Source organism: Vanessa atalanta, chromosome 16 (assembly GCF_905147765.1).
Source record: "Vanessa atalanta chromosome 16, ilVanAtal1.2, whole genome shotgun sequence".
Classification (NCBI taxonomy): Eukaryota; Metazoa; Arthropoda; class Insecta; order Lepidoptera; family Nymphalidae; genus Vanessa; species Vanessa atalanta.
The window spans coordinates 8093879-8112937 of record NC_061886.1 but is presented as its reverse complement, the minus strand read 5'-3'; the positions used below and the strand labels follow the sequence as shown (position 1 = coordinate 8112937).

Sequence of the window (19059 nt, the reverse complement as noted above, 5' to 3'; positions counted from 1 at the left end):
TTGGCCAAGTGTCCGCGCCCATTTTTTCCCATACATCCCGTCATTAATATGCCTATGTCATTATCAAGATTCCAGGCTACCGTTTAAATGTAAAATTTTATTAGATTACGATTGGTTCAGTGGCTTAGTCGAGACGAGGATAAAGCAGACAGACTAGAGTAACTTTCAAATTTAAAATATTAGTTAAAGTCTAATTTGCCATAAATATTATTAGTAAAATAAAAAAAAATACATTAGCGAGTAACTTAGCTTTCATAATTTTAAGCCTACCCACATTTAATTTTCAAATTCACTTCAAATAAATTTAAGTCTTACTTAGGACACATTAATAATTGATATTTTTTTAGAATAATGTATAACAAACTAAACACAAAAAGTTCTCTTTAAGTTTTGGCATTACAAATATAATATAAGATTATATAAGGTGAGCTCTTTATTTGTAGCAGTCAGCCGAATTCAACAAGAACTTGAAAGATAAAATAATTTATGTACAGTCAGAGTAAGAAAACTTTAAGTTTTCAAATTAATTCCTTTGTCAAGTCGTAAACTCTTAGTACATTTTGAAAGCAGCAGCATTAAACAGAAAACTGCACATAAAATTAAACTAAGATAGTATGATAACTAGGTACAAAATAGTGTACATTGCGACGCAATATATCATACTCAATCGGTAAAGCAGATTATCGCGCATACTGAGCACACGAAAATAGACCTTAAGGTGACGAGCCTTTTCTTACCCCGACTGTACATAAATGTAAATATGTGACAGTTTTATACTAGTTGTTGCCCGCGGCTTCGTTCGCGTTTTAGCGGTTTGTTTTCAGATCTTCTATGTCCTTCCTTTCAATATTTCCCTATTCTATTTCTTTTCCTATTCAATCTTACTTCATACCAAATTTCATTAATTTCCGTTCAGTGCTTTGGCCGTGAAAAAGCAACAGACAGACGGCCAGACAGACTAATTGTCCCATTAAAAGTATAGATAACCTACATATTATCGTACGTTTATAATTTTTAAACGCTTCCTCGATATATTTACCTCCAAAAGTACTCATCCCGATTAGGATTAAATGAGTTTTTTTAGACTACTTGAATTGGAATGCACATATCGTACAAACATATACTTTCTCATTATTATATTTTGACTCAAATAAATACGTATTATTTGTGACATGTGTGTAGGTAAAGATATATTACAATATGTAATGACAAACTGTTTTACTACAAAACACAAATTTTTAATCTTAAATAGTACCTAATATCTGTAAGGTAATATTTACAAGTTCATATTATTTGGTATTTCAATCACTTTATTAAAATGTAATAAGTGTTTTAAATATCCGCCTCGTGAGGTATTTAGTTAATCATATCGTATTATCGACTGGAAAATACATTTTTAAATAATCAGAATTATTATTAGCAATGACTCGAAGGCTATAGACGAAACTTTACAGTTAGATAAAATTATACAATCTCGCATTTTTTATGCGTTAGTTGTCAATTTTGTTAATTTGTACGCTTCTAATTATCGCTATTCGGATAGGACTGTAGTATTACTTGTACCGTAATCCATAATTAAATTGATACATTATGAGGGCAAGTTTCCGTAAGTATTTATCTAGATTAGAGCAATCACGTCAAATAATTCTGAATTGCTAAAATGTAAAATACTGCATTTTGTACTTAATATGTAAAAATTTTGTACTTCGTATTTAAAATAAGTGCGAAAAATGCGTTTCGTATTTTAATAATGATAACAAAGCAATTAATTTGCCTTGCATATCATAATTATATTTATAAAGCTTGTCCATTGCCGATCTTATGCATTGTACATATTTTACAGTCCTTACAAATATTAGTCAATAAATTGACGATTTGTACACATATCTTATACGACTGATAAGAAATAGATTCTAACTCAAGACTTTCAATATTTCTAACGTTAATAATAACGAATAAGTTTTATTTCATACGTTTAAAACTAACGAAGATAGCATCGGTATTCTATTTAGAAGAATATCCCTTACTTAGAAATAGGTTGCAAAAAGGTATCATTTTTTGTCGGCGTGCAGGCGGTTAGCGAATACTGTATTGTTCCGGACGGAATAGGGCGGGGCCTGGAATAATGACTGCAGTAAGGGTGCAATGAAAGTTTTACCTGAGATTTGAGTAATGCAACGAGGGTCGTAGTTTCATGTGGCAACTCTCGGTGTTCGGTGTGACGGTTAAATTTCCTGATGAGTTCAAGAGGGAAAATTGAGAAATGGTTATTGTCGGACTGGAGCTCTGGGCACAATAATCATGAAGTGTTAAAAATTAGTGATGTAGTCATTGCAAAATCTGACCGGAAGAACGAAGAACAAATAGTGGAAGCGGAAGGTAAACCTCGTGCTTTTTTTTGTGCTCTTCAGTTTCTTTAGACCCGATTTGTACTTTTACATTGATACGCGCCTAAATATCATATTGCAGAACATTACATTTAGGCGCGATTCGATTATTATTAAAACAGTGATTCTTATTTTAATAGTGTAATATCTAGACTGAAGTTTTATCTAAAACTACAATCAAAATAAACATCGATATTCATATTAAATATTCAATTTGTTGATATATTTATAGTTAGGACAGAAAATAGAAATTCGAATGCGAATGAAATTGCTTCGGAGACAGAAAATAATAAAATCCAAGACGGCGACGATTTTTCACCGAGTACCTCATCCTGGGAACCAACTGACGGTAGTTCATCATCGGAAGATTCAGATATGGTATGAACGTTTCATTTATTAAAATTACTTTTGATAGATTATTTTTCGCATTTCCGTTAATGTTTCTCTTTTTTAAATAAGGATTAAATTATTTCATTTTATTAAGTGTGATTGAATTACCATGGAAATATTAACTTTAATGTATCCAAGTATATGTTAATAGTATGACATTATTATTTAGGAGGTGGCACAATCGAAGACTTTAAAAATGGAACAATACATTCGTCAATTCGCTAAAAGAAGAAACAGTAAAAAAGTTCCAACACCAATGCATCGACCCAACGCCGTTGTAAAAGTTTTACAGGAACGTCAGATTAACAAAAACAATAGAAGTCTTAGTGACACCCGTAAGAGGAAATACCGAGAAATTCTAACTAATAACAAATCTCTACCTGACTCTACACGAAAAAATGTATCGCCGCCAAAAGATGCCGGCGAAACCATAAATATTAATAAGATCGAAATATTTAAGATAAAGGCAAGTTTCGATGAATTATTTCAAATGCTCAATGATATGAAATCGCAGTCGAAAGATCAAAACTACACTGGCAGTCATAATAGGGATGAGGTGGTGCAAGTCAGTAAAAGTAAAATCCTCGACGAAAACGAAGTAGTAGGTAATGCGAGTTACGTTGAACATAGCGATAGAAGCCAAAGCGAAGAATCGAATCGTTCAGATGATAACGTCTTAATTACCAATAAATATCACAAAGCACGAATGTCACCAGAGAACCAACAGAAAACCGATTCTCACAAAGAAAGTGAATGGGTAAGTCATCAGTTATAATCTATACTACTATTATACATGCAAAAGTAACCCTGTTTGTCTGTAATTAATCATTTATGGCCAAAGTACAGTACCGAAAGTGATAAAATTTGATAGGACTTAAGCTTGAACTCCAAGAAAGGAAATAGGCTACTTGGATTAGCCGCAAGCGAAGCCGCTAGCGATAATTAGTAGTTAATATTTCACTGCCTTTAAGTTGTTATAATTAGTATATAATTTCAGGTACCAATTGGAAGTGGGAAAACATTAATACATAAAGACAAATACAGAAAAGTTAACTGGAAATCATACACAATCGCAACGCGGTCATTGTTACTAGCCACATTTCCGAGAAGGTATGTAATGACTCTTTTTAGACTTTAAATGGGAATAATATTATGTAATACGGTCTGATACCCGCGACTTTAGACTCGTGGTATTATAATTTTTTTTTTTATCGAATGGTGCGATACCTTTTTACAAAAGTAGCTTATACTTCTTACATATATTTATCATATTGGTAAAGACCAATCAAAGGATTACATATATTGTAGGTAGGCTCTATGCCGAAGGACTCTGTAGTATTATTATACAATACAGATTATACTGAATTTGAATTAAATCTAGCAGTAAAATAAAACAAAAACATTACTACTTCGATATTTTTAAACTTTCTTTTGATAATAATAATATAATTACCATTTAAGTGGGCCCTTTGGTAGGGATCTATTTTCCTGTTCAAGTCCAGGTAGTTGTTGTTAGTCAGAATTCCTTGGTATTTTGTTTTACGGGCGTCATTAAGATTTCTATAGTTTTTGAATCTGGGTTTCTAAATACTTTTACAATCGCGTTGGGTCTATTCATTGATAAAATGAAAGCTGTTTGACGTCTTCATTGATTACTTTTTTAAGATAGATTGTTATAGTTCATTGTAATTTTTCTTTTGTTTGGCACAAAACATATTTTGTACGTATCCAGATTCTTCATAACTACAAAGGACGACAGTTGATTTTATTGCTTTACTTCCCTTATGGGTTATTTGAAGAACTATAAATTTACCCAAAAATATAGCAAGGCACGCACTCACACACTTATAACAGTTTAATAATCTGTATATATTTTCATAATTCTTCCGATCATATTATCGAATATTTTACTTTTAGGATATTAGCGACGCACTCCTTAACAGGCAAGCGGTCACCGGCTTTTCTTAATAAACCACCAAAAATGTGTCTCGATCCGAAGATAGTTTCGGACATCATCATTGAAATCACATCTAAATTTAAAGTTAAGGAAAATTTAGTCAGGTAAGTGATACATTTTTCTTTATCTATGAGACATAAAAACTTTGCAAGATTATCTATGAAAAATTGTCTATATACAGTAAACTGCGAAGATAGGTATTAGCTCTCAAATTGAATCGTATTATTATTAATTAAACATACATAATTACAAATGTTAAATATATCAATATACATATACACCTTAAATACATACTTACTAGATCTTTTTTTTTTCGCTTATATTTGTTCCAAGAGAGCACAGATTAAACTTACTAGATCATGAACAAATAAATGTTTCAGGGGTATAATAACAACGAAATGCGCCGATGAGTGTAAAATGTACAAAATGAGATTAAGAAATAAAAATGTTCAACTAAAAGGACTCAAGGAACAGCCACAAAAACTCAAAGCAGAATCTAAGAAGGGATAATATCTAGTTGATATGTTTCTATGAATGACCAAAGGATATTTTAATAAGTAGCGTCAGCAGTAACATTACTTCGACTAACCTGTAATATTTTTTTTTACGTTTATTTAACATTGCCAATACTTTGGTATTATATTAATATATAAGTTAAGTTAATTTTATTGACTACCATTGTACCATTAATACTCATTATTATTATGGTTTAGCTTGATCAATGAATTGTATATTTTTACTAACTTTAAGTTTTCAATTTCTAATGTACACCTATTATTGTGAAAAAAGTATAAAATATAATATTTGTAAATTCTTCGATTTAATTGTTTTTAAATAAAGAACTTCATAAAAAAAATGAACAAATATATTAAGTTACAAAAATGTAATATTATAGTATAAATAATAATTTAAATTTAGTAACAATGAAGTGGTTATCAATTTCCTTGTTGGAAGATGCCAAGGGGTAAGAGAATCAAATCCGTGTTGGTGCTGGCGATGATGGCTCTCATCAGCATCATGTCATCTGGGGTATATCTCCAACCACTGAGTTGACCCAGGCTTTTTAAATTTGGACATGTTTCCATCAATAGTTCGACTGTGTCTTGGGTTAAACGAGGCGCGTTAGGGAACCAAATTGCCTCCAAGTTATCGAACCTATACCGTCGAAGCATCCTGAAATTAATATTAATAACGGTTTAATTTTAAAATATAATCACAGTCTTTGACATATTGCTGTACTTGTCAGAATTTAAACCTATAAAGTTAAAAAAAAACTTGCATATTTAATTCCGGACAAGATTCTTAAAACATATTTAAATACGTTTTTTTTTTTCAATACAATAAAGTAGTAGCTAAGTCATAGCCTATAGTGTAACGACCCACTTGCCTTTTTGAGTAGAAGGTTTGAAGGTTTTATTACACCACGATGTTTTCCTTCACAGCAGAACCCGAGATAAATTACGAATAAAAATAAAACCCATTAAAATTCAGTAGTGCTTTTCCTGCCTTTCAATCCTTACCTGCAATCTTTGAGTAAGTTAAGGGTTACTGTTCCATCTCGACAAATCTTATTAAACCTTATAATAAATACGAACTACGAGCTATAAATAAAACAAATAAACGACGCAAAACTTACCGCGCCATATCTTGGTCGTCTAATTTAATCTCATCCCCAATGATTAATTTTTTAAGTTTCGGACTTCCTGTCATTAGATATTTCAAACAAGACGCTGACAAATTACCCTGTATGATCTCAATGTGTTCAAGTTTATTAAAGGGAACTTCTTCCTCGTGCGTCGCAGTCTGAATCGAGTAGAATTCAAGACTTTGTAAATTTTGACATGTTTCCGCTATTCTCGTGAAATTAAACGAACCGAGGGAACCGGACAGCATAAGTGTCACAATTTTATAACCTATCTTATCGAGTAATTGGTGTAGTTCGTGACACTGAAACTTATTTAATTTTATTTTATTTATGGCACTTAAATCTTTAACCATTTGTAGTACGCCTTGATCGGGTTCTTCTAAGTAAATTGTTTCTACAATCGGACATAATGCAATTATAGCTTTCATTGTTCTCGTGTTGGTTTGATAGTCGTGTATGTATTGTAATTTTGTCTTAAATCCCGGCGGACATTCATTGTTGTGTAAGTAATACAACGCCTTTCCCACGAACGAGTAGCTTCCGAGATTCGTTAGATTAGGTAGTTTACGTATTAAAAGAGCAACGTCTGTGTGATCTATGTTTTCCTCTCCGTACATTCCTATATTTACAACCGTTAAACTCTGAGTCAGCTGTGGATTCCCAGTCAGCATAGCATCAATACCGATTTCTGTAATATCAGTTTCACCTGATACATCGAGTAACTTTAAAACTTTATTATTTTCACCTATAAACTTGAGCACTTCGTCATTCGCTATGTAGGGTATATTTAAAGCAGTTAAATTAACCAGGTTTCTTATTATGTCGTATAAAAGCGAAAGCTGTTCATCTTTTACCCAGACACCTTTTAAATTGAGAGTTGTCAGGTGTCGACCTTGTTCTGCAATCAGTTCAAGAACTTTTCTGTAATAGTGACAGGGAAACATGCCCGTGGCTAAGCTCTTTACATTCTCTTTTAGGAGCAGTTTCATCGTATAATATCTGATAGAGGGATCCAGATATTCGGAGCCTAGAATTAAATTGAGAAGATCTTGAAAAATATCACTCGTCGCTCCCATACTTTCGTAGTAAGATGACACCATCGCAAACGGTAGGGCTACATCTTCATCGGCAGTCACTTGCGTCAAAGTGTGGATTAATTGTCTAGCTACTAATGATAAAGTTATTTCTTGCAACGGCGCAACAGGACACTTCGGCGACATTTTCACTTCACTTTGTTTATTTATCTACTACAATATCACTTTCACTTTTAAATTAATCCCCACTACTTTTTTAATTATATTATAAGCATTACAATATAGTGTTTCGACTTTCGATTTTCAGAACAGAAAGAAATGAAAAATTCGTGAAGCTATTTAGCGCACGCGCATCCCGCCGCTGGCAGCGCGCCAACACTATATAATTCAAACTCACACAAACCCTACCTTTATTTATAGAACTTTTATATGCAAAACGTGTTTACAGCTTACACTGTACATAATAGACAATCTAATTTAGTAATATCGAAATACAAATCATACTAGTCATTTATTGAAGTTCGCGCAAGTATACTAATATAGATAATAGATAAAACTTTAATTTATCCAAATGTATAATATGTACGGTTGACATAAAAATCTTCCTAGAATATTTTTGTCTGATATATCTATTAGGATGTATACGGTTTTGTTTATCCTTCTAAATTAAAAAAGAAAAACACAAATGTAGACTCTAGTTTATATTGTATTATGGAATACATTAATTTACAATTAATGTTTAAACGATAACATAGACTTTTTTTATGCAATTTGTTGATTCTGACAATGAATACAATTCTATTTTTAACGTATAACACTTATCTTACCTTTTAAATAATCATAAAATTTACTCATCGAGAAAATATTTTTAATTTATCATTTAATTTTGGGGACCTATGTGAATATCGAAATGAATGGTAATGAAAAATAAATAATGATACTTATTTAAAATTACAAGAAGGTATGTCCTTTGCCGTATTGAAGTTACAGACAATAGAAGTCAAACTGACTGACTGATGGCATGGAAATATGAAGTTTAATTTGATAGTTTTGGAAAGTATACCAACGATTAAGCTACGACTATTCGACTACAAGGAACCAACAAACTTTTACTAACAATTATATCATTATAGGCATGCGTAAGGAGGGGGAGGGGATTGCTAGATGTTAGGTATATTATGTCATTTTCTATATCCATGACAACATATTAGCAAAATTTCATGACGAATATATTTTATGGTACACGAAGAGAAATACTTAGAAGTATTATACTTAAATAATAAAAACATAAAAAGAAAGGTAAAATGTTTGTACTGTCAAACTATTTGCTAGTATATATGTATACAGGTATTATAAAACCAGAGGTTGCGCTTATATTCTATAAGTGCAGTTATTATTATTTTTAAACTCATAAATAGCTAATGGATATGTACTGTATTTTGATCTACAACTCTAAAACTAAATTTTTTTAGAGTAATAAATATGACCATTATTTTAAACTAAAAAAACAAAGATAGGATAGGGTGACAATCAATTTTATTTAAAAACCTTAATAACGATAAAACTTTAAATGTCATATTTTTTTAACATTTGAAAGGTTTCTTTTGTAGTAATAACAAGACCAATTTTATAGAGTTTATGTGAATACATCAAACATCTAGATACTCTGTGCTGTATTTTACACGATAATTACAGATCAAAATTATCTTATACCTGTTTATATAATCTATGTCGGAACTGGAAGATTTTTCGCAACTAGCAGAAGTATTTGTTCAGTACTGAAGCACCAGTTGGCGATATCCTTGGACACCTTGCACCAGTGCTCGCCGTGGTGCGGTTCCGCAGCTTTACACCGAGTCTTGACGTCCTCTTGTTGCTGCTCGTTGCCGTGCAGCAACTCGAATTTATAGAAGAATGCCCAGGCGTCGCCTAAGTCAGGGTCGATTTTAACCTATTTATAAATTAAGAAAAATATTAGAAATTTGAATCAAATTCCAGTCATTGTATTATTAATCTTCGTGACAGTTTAAGAATTGTATCAAATTGAAACTGATGCTGTGATGATTTTAAATGACGTGGAAAGTTTATATTCTGACGTTATATTTTGTAAATTGGATATTTGAATGGCCGAAATGTACCACGAATGTTTATGACGTCACAATGTTGATGTGCTTATCATTATTATGAGAACAATAATAAAACGATATCGGATCGATCCGGGCTTTGAACCCAGGAACTCGAAATCTGAAGTTCTATTATAATAAGCAACTAAACCAGCGCGAATATTATGAATAAATTTTAAACGATATTAAATGAATCACTCAAGTCACGGAAACAAAAATATTATTACATGCCCTAGGAAATTCGCGCTTCATAGTAGATAATGTAAACACATATTTTTAATATAATATAGGTTATACCTTTGCAATAATTATGAAATAAAAAATTCCGTCTAAATTAAAACAATAATAAAGATAAGAGAGGCAAGGCGCCTGGAGAGGGGGCAGTACTTTTGTTTGCCAGTTCACTCTATTGTATACCACGTAAAGGAACTCGTTCCAATAAGATAAGATAAGATAGTTTAATTAAAAAGTAGTTTTGTGACAATACACTCACAGTGCGGTTGAACCACTCGCGACACTTGTTGAGCTTCCTCTCCGTCCAGAACAGCTGCGACACGGCCAGCAGCACGTGCGCGTCGTGCTCGCACTTCTTCAGCGCGTCCACCTGCACACGGACGCCTTACCAATATACTCACTTGCTACTACGCCATAACACAGCGACGTAGTAAACTAATAAATAGTTAAAAATGCCACTACAACCTATGAATGGACTATCTAAGACAAAATGTTTATTTCTAATTGAACTGATAGATCCGAAGATTAAGCTGACCAAATAAACCATAGACCAAAACTCTTGAGCTTTATATATTAGTTTAGATTTACTAGGGAGTACTTTGTGACAGCATAACTCGATTAATAAGTTAATCAGTGTGTTATAAATCTAAATTACAAATAGCTAAAAATTTGTATATAGAAGGTAATCTTCGTGAGGACTAACGGTTGAACGAATCGGTTTCGTATGAATGCTGTCATAATGCTAGGAGTTATAAAAAAGTTTTTATAAAAAAAGTTGTAGAGTTAGCTCTACGGAGTCCGACGACAAGCTCCGACGTGTCTCTCTATCTTTCGTCTCTGATGATGATGTGGTTGTAGAGATATATTAAATATATATTACAGACAGAACCACATCAGCCGATTACTGCAAGTCATTCAGAAAAACGGTAGTAAGATAAAAAAAACATACATACGTATTGGCTTGTGACGTATATCCTATTTCGATATTAGATTTCAATTCAGACCTTCCCCCACTACCTACTCAACTCTCAAGTACTCACACTCTTGGTCTTGCGCTGCGGTCGCGCCTCCATGAAGATGGCGTCGGCCCACAGGCGCCCCGCGGTGGGGCAGTCCTGCAGGGCCTTGGCCAGCAGCGAGCCCGCCACCTCCGCGCAGCCCGCGCGCCGCTCCAGCCGCACGCTCTCCAGCCTGCGCACAGACCACTGTTGCACCACCGTCCGAAACTCAACTATTAAAACGCTGACCCCTAACTCACCCTATAAGTTATAGCACCCACCGATATTATTATTAGGTAATCGTAGACCATTTCAATCAACGGATTAAGGAAAACATATCTTAGATTTACTTATTCCATGCGACTTGCTAGCTAAACGCTACAAACAGTTGTTTATTAATATATTTTTTTTATAATTCAACGCTATTCGACTTAAATACTTATATGTACTTTGATTTTATATCCTAAGTACTTAGTACTCTGTATAATAATTGAGTATGTAATGTTTAAGTCAATGTCAGAGTTGTTTGTTTTTACTCCTTGAATACAATACTGCGGGTAGTTTATAATTATTCTTATAATTATTCTAATTCTTTTACTTAATATAAGATTTAACCACATTTACATAGATAAAAATTATATAAGTAGAATACATACCATAAGTCTGGATTCTTAGGATTTCTAAGCCTCGCTTTCTCTAAAACTGATCTGGCTTTTGTGACGTGTTTTAATTTCTCTTCTAATCTTGACAATAAGATCCACATCGGTACACACGTTGCGCATTTTTTCAACTAAAATCGTAAAAACATATTAAAAAAAAATAGTGCGTCTCGGGATGCGAGACAGAAGTGATAAGTTAAACTGTCCGAAATACGGCCAGCTCTGTGGGTTAGAGTGAGATAGAAGGAGCCTGTCTACCGCTGCCGTATACGTAAGAGAAAGGGAAGCCAGACAGACTGGCGCCGTAACGCGTCACGTAACGAAGCGGTTTACCCTCCCATAAGAAGTTATCACTTCAAAAAATAAAAACATATTTTTAATAATGTTCTTATTAAATTGTAGATTTAAATGTTAAGTAATGCTAGAAAGACATTTGTGTGTCCATATTAATTTTGTAACATCATATGAGTCTTGTCTATTGCTTAAATAGTTTTAAATTATAGATAATAGAAACCAGTATACTTACGCCCTGGGAATAGGTGTTATGTGCGTCATCGTCTTTCGCCATTTGTTCTTCTATTTGACCCTTCATCATGTACAGTTTAGCATAATCGCTGAATACTTTGATTGCTTCTTCCAATAGATTCAAAGCGACGTCGAGGTTGTTTAATGCCCATTCCAGTTTAGCTGATTTTATCATTACCTGTAAATTTTTTTTTTTTTAATTTGTTTTTATATATATCTTGGAGGTCTCGAGCATAGACGTGGATGGATATAAAATAAGAGGACGATCAAAGAAACGGTGGATGGATTGTGTGAAAGACGACATGGCTGGAAAGAATGTATAGAAGAAGTCATGCTTCGCTGACTAACTTGACTTCCCAAATAAAATTGTTGTGATGATGATGTTTTTATATACCTATTTATTTCTAAACGCGGCTTCGCATACCTATGGGAAGGCAGCGAGGTCAAGTGTTAGGTATCCGATAAAATTTTGTGTACTTCTAGAAACGTGTTTGCATAATTTCATGATCGGTTGAGAGGTTTAAGCGTAAAAGCGTAACAAAGAACAGATGAACTCATTTTCACATTTATAATATTAGTTAGTTTAATAAAGTTAGATATGTTTTATGTGTTTTGGATCTATATAAGTAAAAATAGGTAAAGTAATAGCCTGTCAATGTCCCACTGCTGGGCTAAAGTATGCTCTCACTTTGAGTAGAAGGTATAGAGCTAATTCCACCATACTGCTCCAACGTGGTTTGGGTGGAACACATATGGCCGATTTTTTTTTAATTTGATGTCGGAATACATGTCGGTTTTATCAGGATGTTTTCCTCCACCGCCGAGCATGAGATGAATTATAAATACAAATTAAGAGCATAGAAATTCAATGGTGCTTGCCTGGGTTTGAACCCGTTGTCATCGGTTAAGATACAGTCGTTCTAACCACTTGGTCATCTTGGCCCTCTATATAAGTGCAGAAAACGAAATATAACAGTTGAGTCTTTATAAAATGTATAATATTACCCGTGGAGTAGGAGCAGAAGCCCTAGCCTTGGCTAAGAGACGCCTAGCTCTATCGTACTCTTTGTTCTCACTCTCCAATTTAACAGCAGCCAGCCAAATTTCCTCAGAGTTGGGATTTGCTTGGAAAGCCAGTGAAAGAATACCACGGGCAGCCGGTACGTCGCCTGAAAATATTTCTCATTATATATTCTTAGTCTAACTGAAGTTTCTATTTTTTTTTCTAAATACAAAACAAATGTATACATTCACACATACATGTATATATTTTATATATTCAGGCATGTATACATGTATATTTTGACGAATTTTTTTAATAAATCGAACAGTGAATTTATAATTAAATAGTTTATTGATAAACTTCTCCATATAAAATTTAATATATTTTTTTCATAATCACAGTACATTGCCGGTAAAATGACAAAACTACTTAGACTAAACACAAAGATTTTTTTATTAAATAAGAAAAAAAAATCTAATCTGTTTCGTACCTGCTAACCATTTGGATTTGGCTCCCATGAGCCAAAGTACCTCGCTCTTCGGGCAATGAGCCACCGCTCGTTGTAGCAACGCTTCAAGACTAGCCCGAGTACCATGCTGTTTTTCGAGATATGCAGCTCTTAGCCATATCGACTTTTTAGACGGGAACACGGACAGTGCGTAGCCGTACACTGCGCGTGCGCATTCATATGCGCCGTCGTTCGCACACTGTTATTAAATAAAACTGTTATTAGTTTAAAAAACTAAAAATGTTAAATGTCGTTAAAAAACAGGAATAAATTAGTAAATGGAAGTTACTACAGATTATATGATATTAAAAAAAAACTTTTTAACTTACTGCTTCTGCGTCTTCCATCCAAGTATGCTTTTGATCTTCTGTTTCGATCCCAGTTCCTATCACCGCGCGAATGATTGCCTAAAAAGATAAATTAAAACGTTAGTATATATTTTTTTGAATATGATTAATAACATAATCTATTTATTACTAGTTTTACCTGACACGTGTGAACTGCCCCCGATTTCTCAGCTTCCATTGCCTCTTTAAACCAATGCTCCCTGTTAATTTCCACACCATTCGCGCTAAGAGAAGTTATAGCACGGTCTATGATCTTCTCTACCATGTGAGTGTTGCCTGTGTGCAATAAAATTGTTATTGTAATATTTTTTTGATATGGTATTTTTCAAAGACGTAGGCCTTTAAGATAGATAATACTTGTAATAAAATTATTACGAGTGGCAAATTTAAATAAAAGTTAAAACTCGTTATCATGTTACAGACAAAACTTTTTCAAATCATAATGAGTTCACTGCCAATTAACGGTAAAGGATTGTGAATCAGCATATTATTTGTGTATTATTTAAAACAGTATCACGGATTGTTTATGACGTGTCCATATGTACATATTTGTACGGTAACATACTCGACATATTACTAGGATTAACTACATATTCTGTATTTAATAAGTGTACTAAATACTTACTTATAGTGATAAGTAACTAAGCAAGTCAAAATACGTTTTCTCTTTACTAGAAAGCCTAATAAAAATAAGCCTATAATTTTTTTTAAATAAATTGGTTAATTTTATTCTAAACCTCTTTTCCTTGAATAAATATTTCTGAGAATTAATTCACAGTTTTTTTAATCTATTTGTAGCATTAAAAAATGTTTTCGTACTAAATATAATAATATAAAAACATACTCAAGTGGGTTTAACTTACATAAATAAAATAAAAAATACTTACCATGAGCTTCTTCCAGTTTGGCAGCTGTAACCCAAATCTGTCGATCAGTAGGTATATTTTCACGAGCTTTATTCAACACCTTCCTTGCATTTTCATAAGTCTCCAATCTGGCCAATGCTAGCCAAAGTTCTACACTGGTGGGACAACACTCGACAGCTCTTGATAGCAATATTCGTGCATCTTCCGGATTTTCCAATTCGACCGCTGCTTTCCAAAGACGCACAGAATTGGGTATATGTTCTAGTGCCTTGCGATATACTCGGCGTTTCGCCTGGTTTCGATAATATGGAAAAAATATGTAGATATAGCCAAAATATTTTAAAAGCAATCATTGCAAGAGATAATAATAATAATATATTTCATGTAATTTATCTAAAGGTAATTTGTTATGTATGTAACACATAGAACATTAGCAAAATATAGTACAATCAGATTACTTCATAAAAAAGTAAAATATAAATTACAATGTGACGTTATTAAGAAATGGCTGGTAAACGGAAACTGTACTTAATATAATAAAATGTATTAATGTAATGTAGAACAGTAATTATTATATGTAGCTGTGTGTTAACGTGTTTAATGCTACAGAGTTTATTTCAAGTTTCTAATTTAATAATTCGGAGATTGCGATATGGTTTTATAAGGAATTATTAAAGGTCAGCTGTACCTTTGTTTCCTGTTCCAAATCAGCTGCTTTCACCCAAACTCGAACGCTGTGAGGCAAATTCCTCGCGGCGTGCGCGATGACGGCGCGCGCGGTGTCCGGCGGCTGCAGGCGCGCGGCCTCGAGCCAAAGTTCTTCACTGCTGGGATTCACTTCGCAGCCTTTCATGATGAGATTTCGTGCCGATTGGATTTTACCTGAAATTTTATTTAAACGTGAAAAAGTTAAATTTTTTCGACGTCTTATTATTACTTTCGCTTATTTATAAGCTTTAAGTCTTGCTGACAGTTTTAGGTCATAGCTACTTTAAAGGGAGGATAGTCAACCTCGTAAGCCATATGCACAATCGTGTAAATGACTAAACAAGTGCATGCTCTATTCTGCCGGACCGAAAAGAATTCAGACGCCAGGACCAGGTTCTTTACATGCTTTCTTAAACACAGAAGTTTCAACACTGCTAATTCCCAGACACTTGGCTGCTACTGAGAATTGAACCATATAAAAACCCAATAACTTTTTTGTCCCGACCCAGCATTTAAGCCCATGACTTTGAGATATGCTACTTTATATACTAGCCACTATACCAACAACTCTCTTAATGTATGTCATGACATTATATGATATAAGAAAATAAAAAGCAACAAATTTAAAAACAAAATAATAGTAAGATAACTAAATTTAGCTTCTTCTAAAAGCATAACGTATATTAGTTTATTTACCTGTGACTTCTTCTAATCTTGCACTAGCTATCCATGCCGGAGGGTGGTTAGGATTAGTCTCTCGCACAGACTTTAATAGCAGCCTAGCTTTTTTTATATCATTTATATCACCTCCATATGTCGGGATCATTGATTGTAAATCGGTAAGATAACCTTTTGGATCCACGACGGTTTGGCCCGTCACTGAATCAGATACTTGGGATAGCTTTACTGTCATAAGTGTGTTTCTAGCTTGACCTATTTTCCTGAGATCTAAATCACCTGTGAAATAAAGAAAATTAGTAAATCTGTCATTAATAAATTTAAAAAATAGTTTTAAAGATAAATTAATAAATATGAGTCTTATTAGCCAAAAATGAGGTGAACAACTTATTCAAGTAATAGTTAGTTATGCGAAAAGTACTAATAATAATTAACTTTATACTTTTCTTCTAGAATATCTTGTACAGGTATCTTTGTAATTTTACCATGACTATCACAGATTTTAACTCCACGCACATTATTTTTGATTGCATTGTACAAATCTTAAAACTCATCAAAAACAAATTGTGAGCCACTCTATACAAAATCCGTCAAAAAAGGTACTACTGTTTTAAAGTAAATAATTCATATTTTTACTGTGCTATTTTTAAATTACATACATAATGAGTATCTATGAAAAAGGGAAAAATTTAATTGTTACTACCTGAAGGAGTCAACATTCCAGGTGTCATTACACCCGGCATCATAGATGCTAAACCAGAGCTAGGATCAATCGTTGATGAGGATTCTCCACCAAGATTGCGAGACAATACACTATCAGGTAGAGGTGTAAACCTCTCAGCTCTGGGATTTCGTTGCTTTCTATTTCTTGCATCGCCTACTTCTGGTATAGCTGCCCATTCATCTTCGGATACCATTTTCAATTCACGTTTCAGATCCGAGAATTGCTGCTGAATCTTTGGCCTATAAATATATGGTATGTTACATTTAAACTAGGGATGTTAGGGAGCTCCGTAACCGTAACCGAAACAATCGGATATCCGATATAAAAAAATATCCTAAATATAAATCTATTTTAAATTATTAATCATATTATTAACTTATTACCTTTCTTGACGATATCTCTCTAAATCTTCTTTAAGGCGTTTTTCTCTGTATTCCTTTCTTTTTTCATCCATCCTTTTGTCGATTGATTCATAAATAGCATCAGCCTCTGCATCATCTTTGTCATAAGGATCCTACAAATAATACAGTTATTTAAAAAATTACTATCTATTAATAAAAAATATATATATTAAATATGGTTGATTTTAAATACCTTCGAAAATAATGAGCCACTGTAACCTGAAAACTCGTCATAATTGGAGTCATTTAAGTCTTCGTCGTCATCTTCTTCCTCAGTTTTCTTGCGTTTAGCAGCTGGTGGTGCATGTCGATCATCACTATAACATTAAAACCAAATTTTTAATTAAGATATTGTTAAATAAAATAAAAATATAGTCAGATACACAATTAAAAGCTACTTACGATATATCGTTAGCATCTCTCGCTGGACCAATATCAGACCGAGTTGTGAAGCCAGTAGCACTGTAATATAAAATTAACAATTATTAAATTTATTGGTTTGTTATACGATAAATATTTATACAAATAGAATCAAACATACCCTCTACCAACACCAGCAACATAACCTAAGGGAGCCGGAATCCCTAGGAAATGTTTCTTATTTTTGTTGACAAAAGCTTGAGGCGGCACAGACATATTATGTACTTTTTGTACACGTTAACTAAAATAAAATGATTATTTATGTTAAATAATAATAAGCCACCAAAGGCACATACACTTATATTTGATAAATATTATAAAACGAATCTAATAAATCCATTGAATAAATCTTGCTACATTATACATTGATATTGACATTAGACAGTTCTCATTTGACAATTGATATATACACAGAACGTTTCAAAATGCTGCCCTCTCAAATTAGATTAATCAATGATAACAATTAAGTTTCATTCAAGTTATCGATTTTTCGTTTGGATACAATTACACTAACTACAAATTTTACAATTGAAATGTACAAGATTAATATGAATTCTGTAATTTCTTGATTTAATTAATTTTATAAAATAAATAATAGTTATATTATTGCAGTAAGATTGTTCATTTCCAAATGCTTAAGAAATAGTAGAAATTCAGTACATTTTCATTAGAGATAAAACTAACAAATTATTTATCGATCATTACTATCAACTTCCATATATAAGGGTTCATTGATATATTTAATTATTTTTAATTTCTAGTTAATTGTGATAAATATTTATAATTTATTTTTCATTTGTGATCAACACTTATCGTGGGAACGACGGATAAGTAACTTGAGCAAAAAATTCATCGCTCAACTCCTCATTAAAAAAAAAAGGAGCATTTGATAGAATCAGTGATAAGCATTGTATGTGCACGAGACGTAAAGATAAGCTGTATAATATAATAACGCCTAGTTATCGACTCCGCAAAGTCAATAAATTCTTCTTGGGGCCAGGTCTTCGTTTCTATAATAATATTCCGCAGATATTTTTAACTTTTTCGTTTCATAAATTCAATACAAGATTATATAGATGACTAGCTGTTACGGCGTTATAAAACTTATTTAAAATTAGTTATTTATAATAATAATTATTATTAATATTATTAATTAATTTATTTATTTTATTATAAATGGAAACCATACTTTTTTATTTTGAATATATTTATTGAACATATGAGATAATAATTATTAAAATTTTTGATATGGCTGCTATGACGTTTACAGGTATTATATATAGTCTATCATTTGCGCAATCACATGTTCTTACTGTTTAGTGCTTACCAATTTTTATATAGCGGGACATACAGACAGACAGGTCGACAGACAGACAAAAATTTAGGGTTGCCTGAAAGAAATTGCTATTTAAGCAATGAAGCCGACTCTCGTGCATTTTTCTTGAATGTGAT

At 32.7% G+C, this 19059-nt stretch overlaps 3 protein-coding genes across 5 annotated transcripts; 1 reads left to right on the top strand and 2 right to left on the bottom strand.

Annotated features, from left to right (window-relative positions):
- The first annotated feature begins 302 nt into the window (after positions 1–302).
- LOC125069973 (early boundary activity protein 1-like) lies at positions 303–5499 on the top strand. 3 transcript variants are annotated; one of them, XM_047679616.1, is made up of 7 exons: positions 303–424; positions 2110–2379; positions 2620–2765; positions 2947–3534; positions 3775–3887; positions 4695–4838; positions 5115–5499. In XM_047679616.1, exons 2-7 carry the CDS (start codon positions 2238–2240, stop codon positions 5242–5244), a joined length of 1263 nt encoding a protein of 420 aa, XP_047535572.1. In that variant the 5' UTR covers positions 303–424; positions 2110–2237; the 3' UTR covers positions 5245–5499. The 3 variants fall into 3 exon arrangements, with proteins under 3 accessions (XP_047535572.1, XP_047535570.1, XP_047535573.1); XM_047679614.1 differs by having other exon boundaries at positions 304–424; positions 2073–2379; XM_047679617.1 differs by having other exon boundaries at positions 327–424; positions 2191–2379.
- Positions 5500–5631: 132 nt separating this feature from the next.
- LOC125070035 lies at positions 5632–7787 on the bottom strand. The gene is made up of 2 exons (XM_047679706.1): positions 6371–7787; positions 5632–5907 (listed from the first exon to the last, which is right to left on the bottom strand). The coding sequence occupies exons 1-2, from the start codon at positions 7597–7599 to the stop codon at positions 5670–5672; spliced, it is 1467 nt and encodes a 488-aa protein (XP_047535662.1). The 5' UTR covers positions 7600–7787; the 3' UTR covers positions 5632–5669.
- A 1145-nt stretch (positions 7788–8932) lies between these two features.
- LOC125069955 (pre-mRNA-processing factor 6) lies at positions 8933–17991 on the bottom strand. Its single transcript, XM_047679584.1, has 17 exons — positions 17729–17991; positions 17590–17649; positions 17381–17504; positions 17170–17300; positions 16766–17025; positions 16081–16341; positions 15365–15558; positions 14698–14968; positions 13950–14086; positions 13793–13870; positions 13446–13662; positions 12958–13121; positions 11954–12130; positions 11425–11558; positions 10811–10961; positions 10030–10140; positions 8933–9364 (listed from the first exon to the last, which is right to left on the bottom strand). The coding sequence occupies exons 1-17, from the start codon at positions 17821–17823 to the stop codon at positions 9140–9142; spliced, it is 2790 nt and encodes a 929-aa protein (XP_047535540.1). The 5' UTR covers positions 17824–17991; the 3' UTR covers positions 8933–9139.
- Positions 17992–19059: the final 1068 nt, after the last annotated feature.

Bases quoted from the DNA above. Each gene is read 5' to 3' on its own strand.
- LOC125069973 (XM_047679616.1), top strand. From the start codon at position 2,238: ATGAGTTCAAGAGGGAAAATTGAGAAATGGTTATTGTCGGACTGGAGC. The intron at 3,888-4,694 runs GTATGTAATGAC...TTTTACTTTTAG, and splicing joins CTAGCCACATTTCCGAGAAG to GATATTAGCGACGCACTCCT. The intron at 4,839-5,114 runs GTAAGTGATACA...TAAATGTTTCAG, and splicing joins GTTAAGGAAAATTTAGTCAG to GGGTATAATAACAACGAAAT.
- LOC125070035 (XM_047679706.1), bottom strand. From the start codon at position 7,599: ATGTCGCCGAAGTGTCCTGTTGCGCCGTTGCAAGAAATAACTTTATCA. The intron at 5,908-6,370 runs GTAAGTTTTGCG...TATTAATTTCAG, and splicing joins GACGACCAAGATATGGCGCG to GATGCTTCGACGGTATAGGT.
- LOC125069955 (XM_047679584.1), bottom strand. From the start codon at position 17,823: ATGTCTGTGCCGCCTCAAGCTTTTGTCAACAAAAATAAGAAACATTTC. The intron at 17,301-17,380 runs GTATTTAAAATC...TATTATTTGTAG, and splicing joins GTGGCTCATTATTTTCGAAG to GATCCTTATGACAAAGATGA. The intron at 13,663-13,792 runs GTAAGTTAAAAA...ATTTAATAACAG, and splicing joins GGATGGAAGACGCAGAAGCA to TGTGCGAACGACGGCGCATA.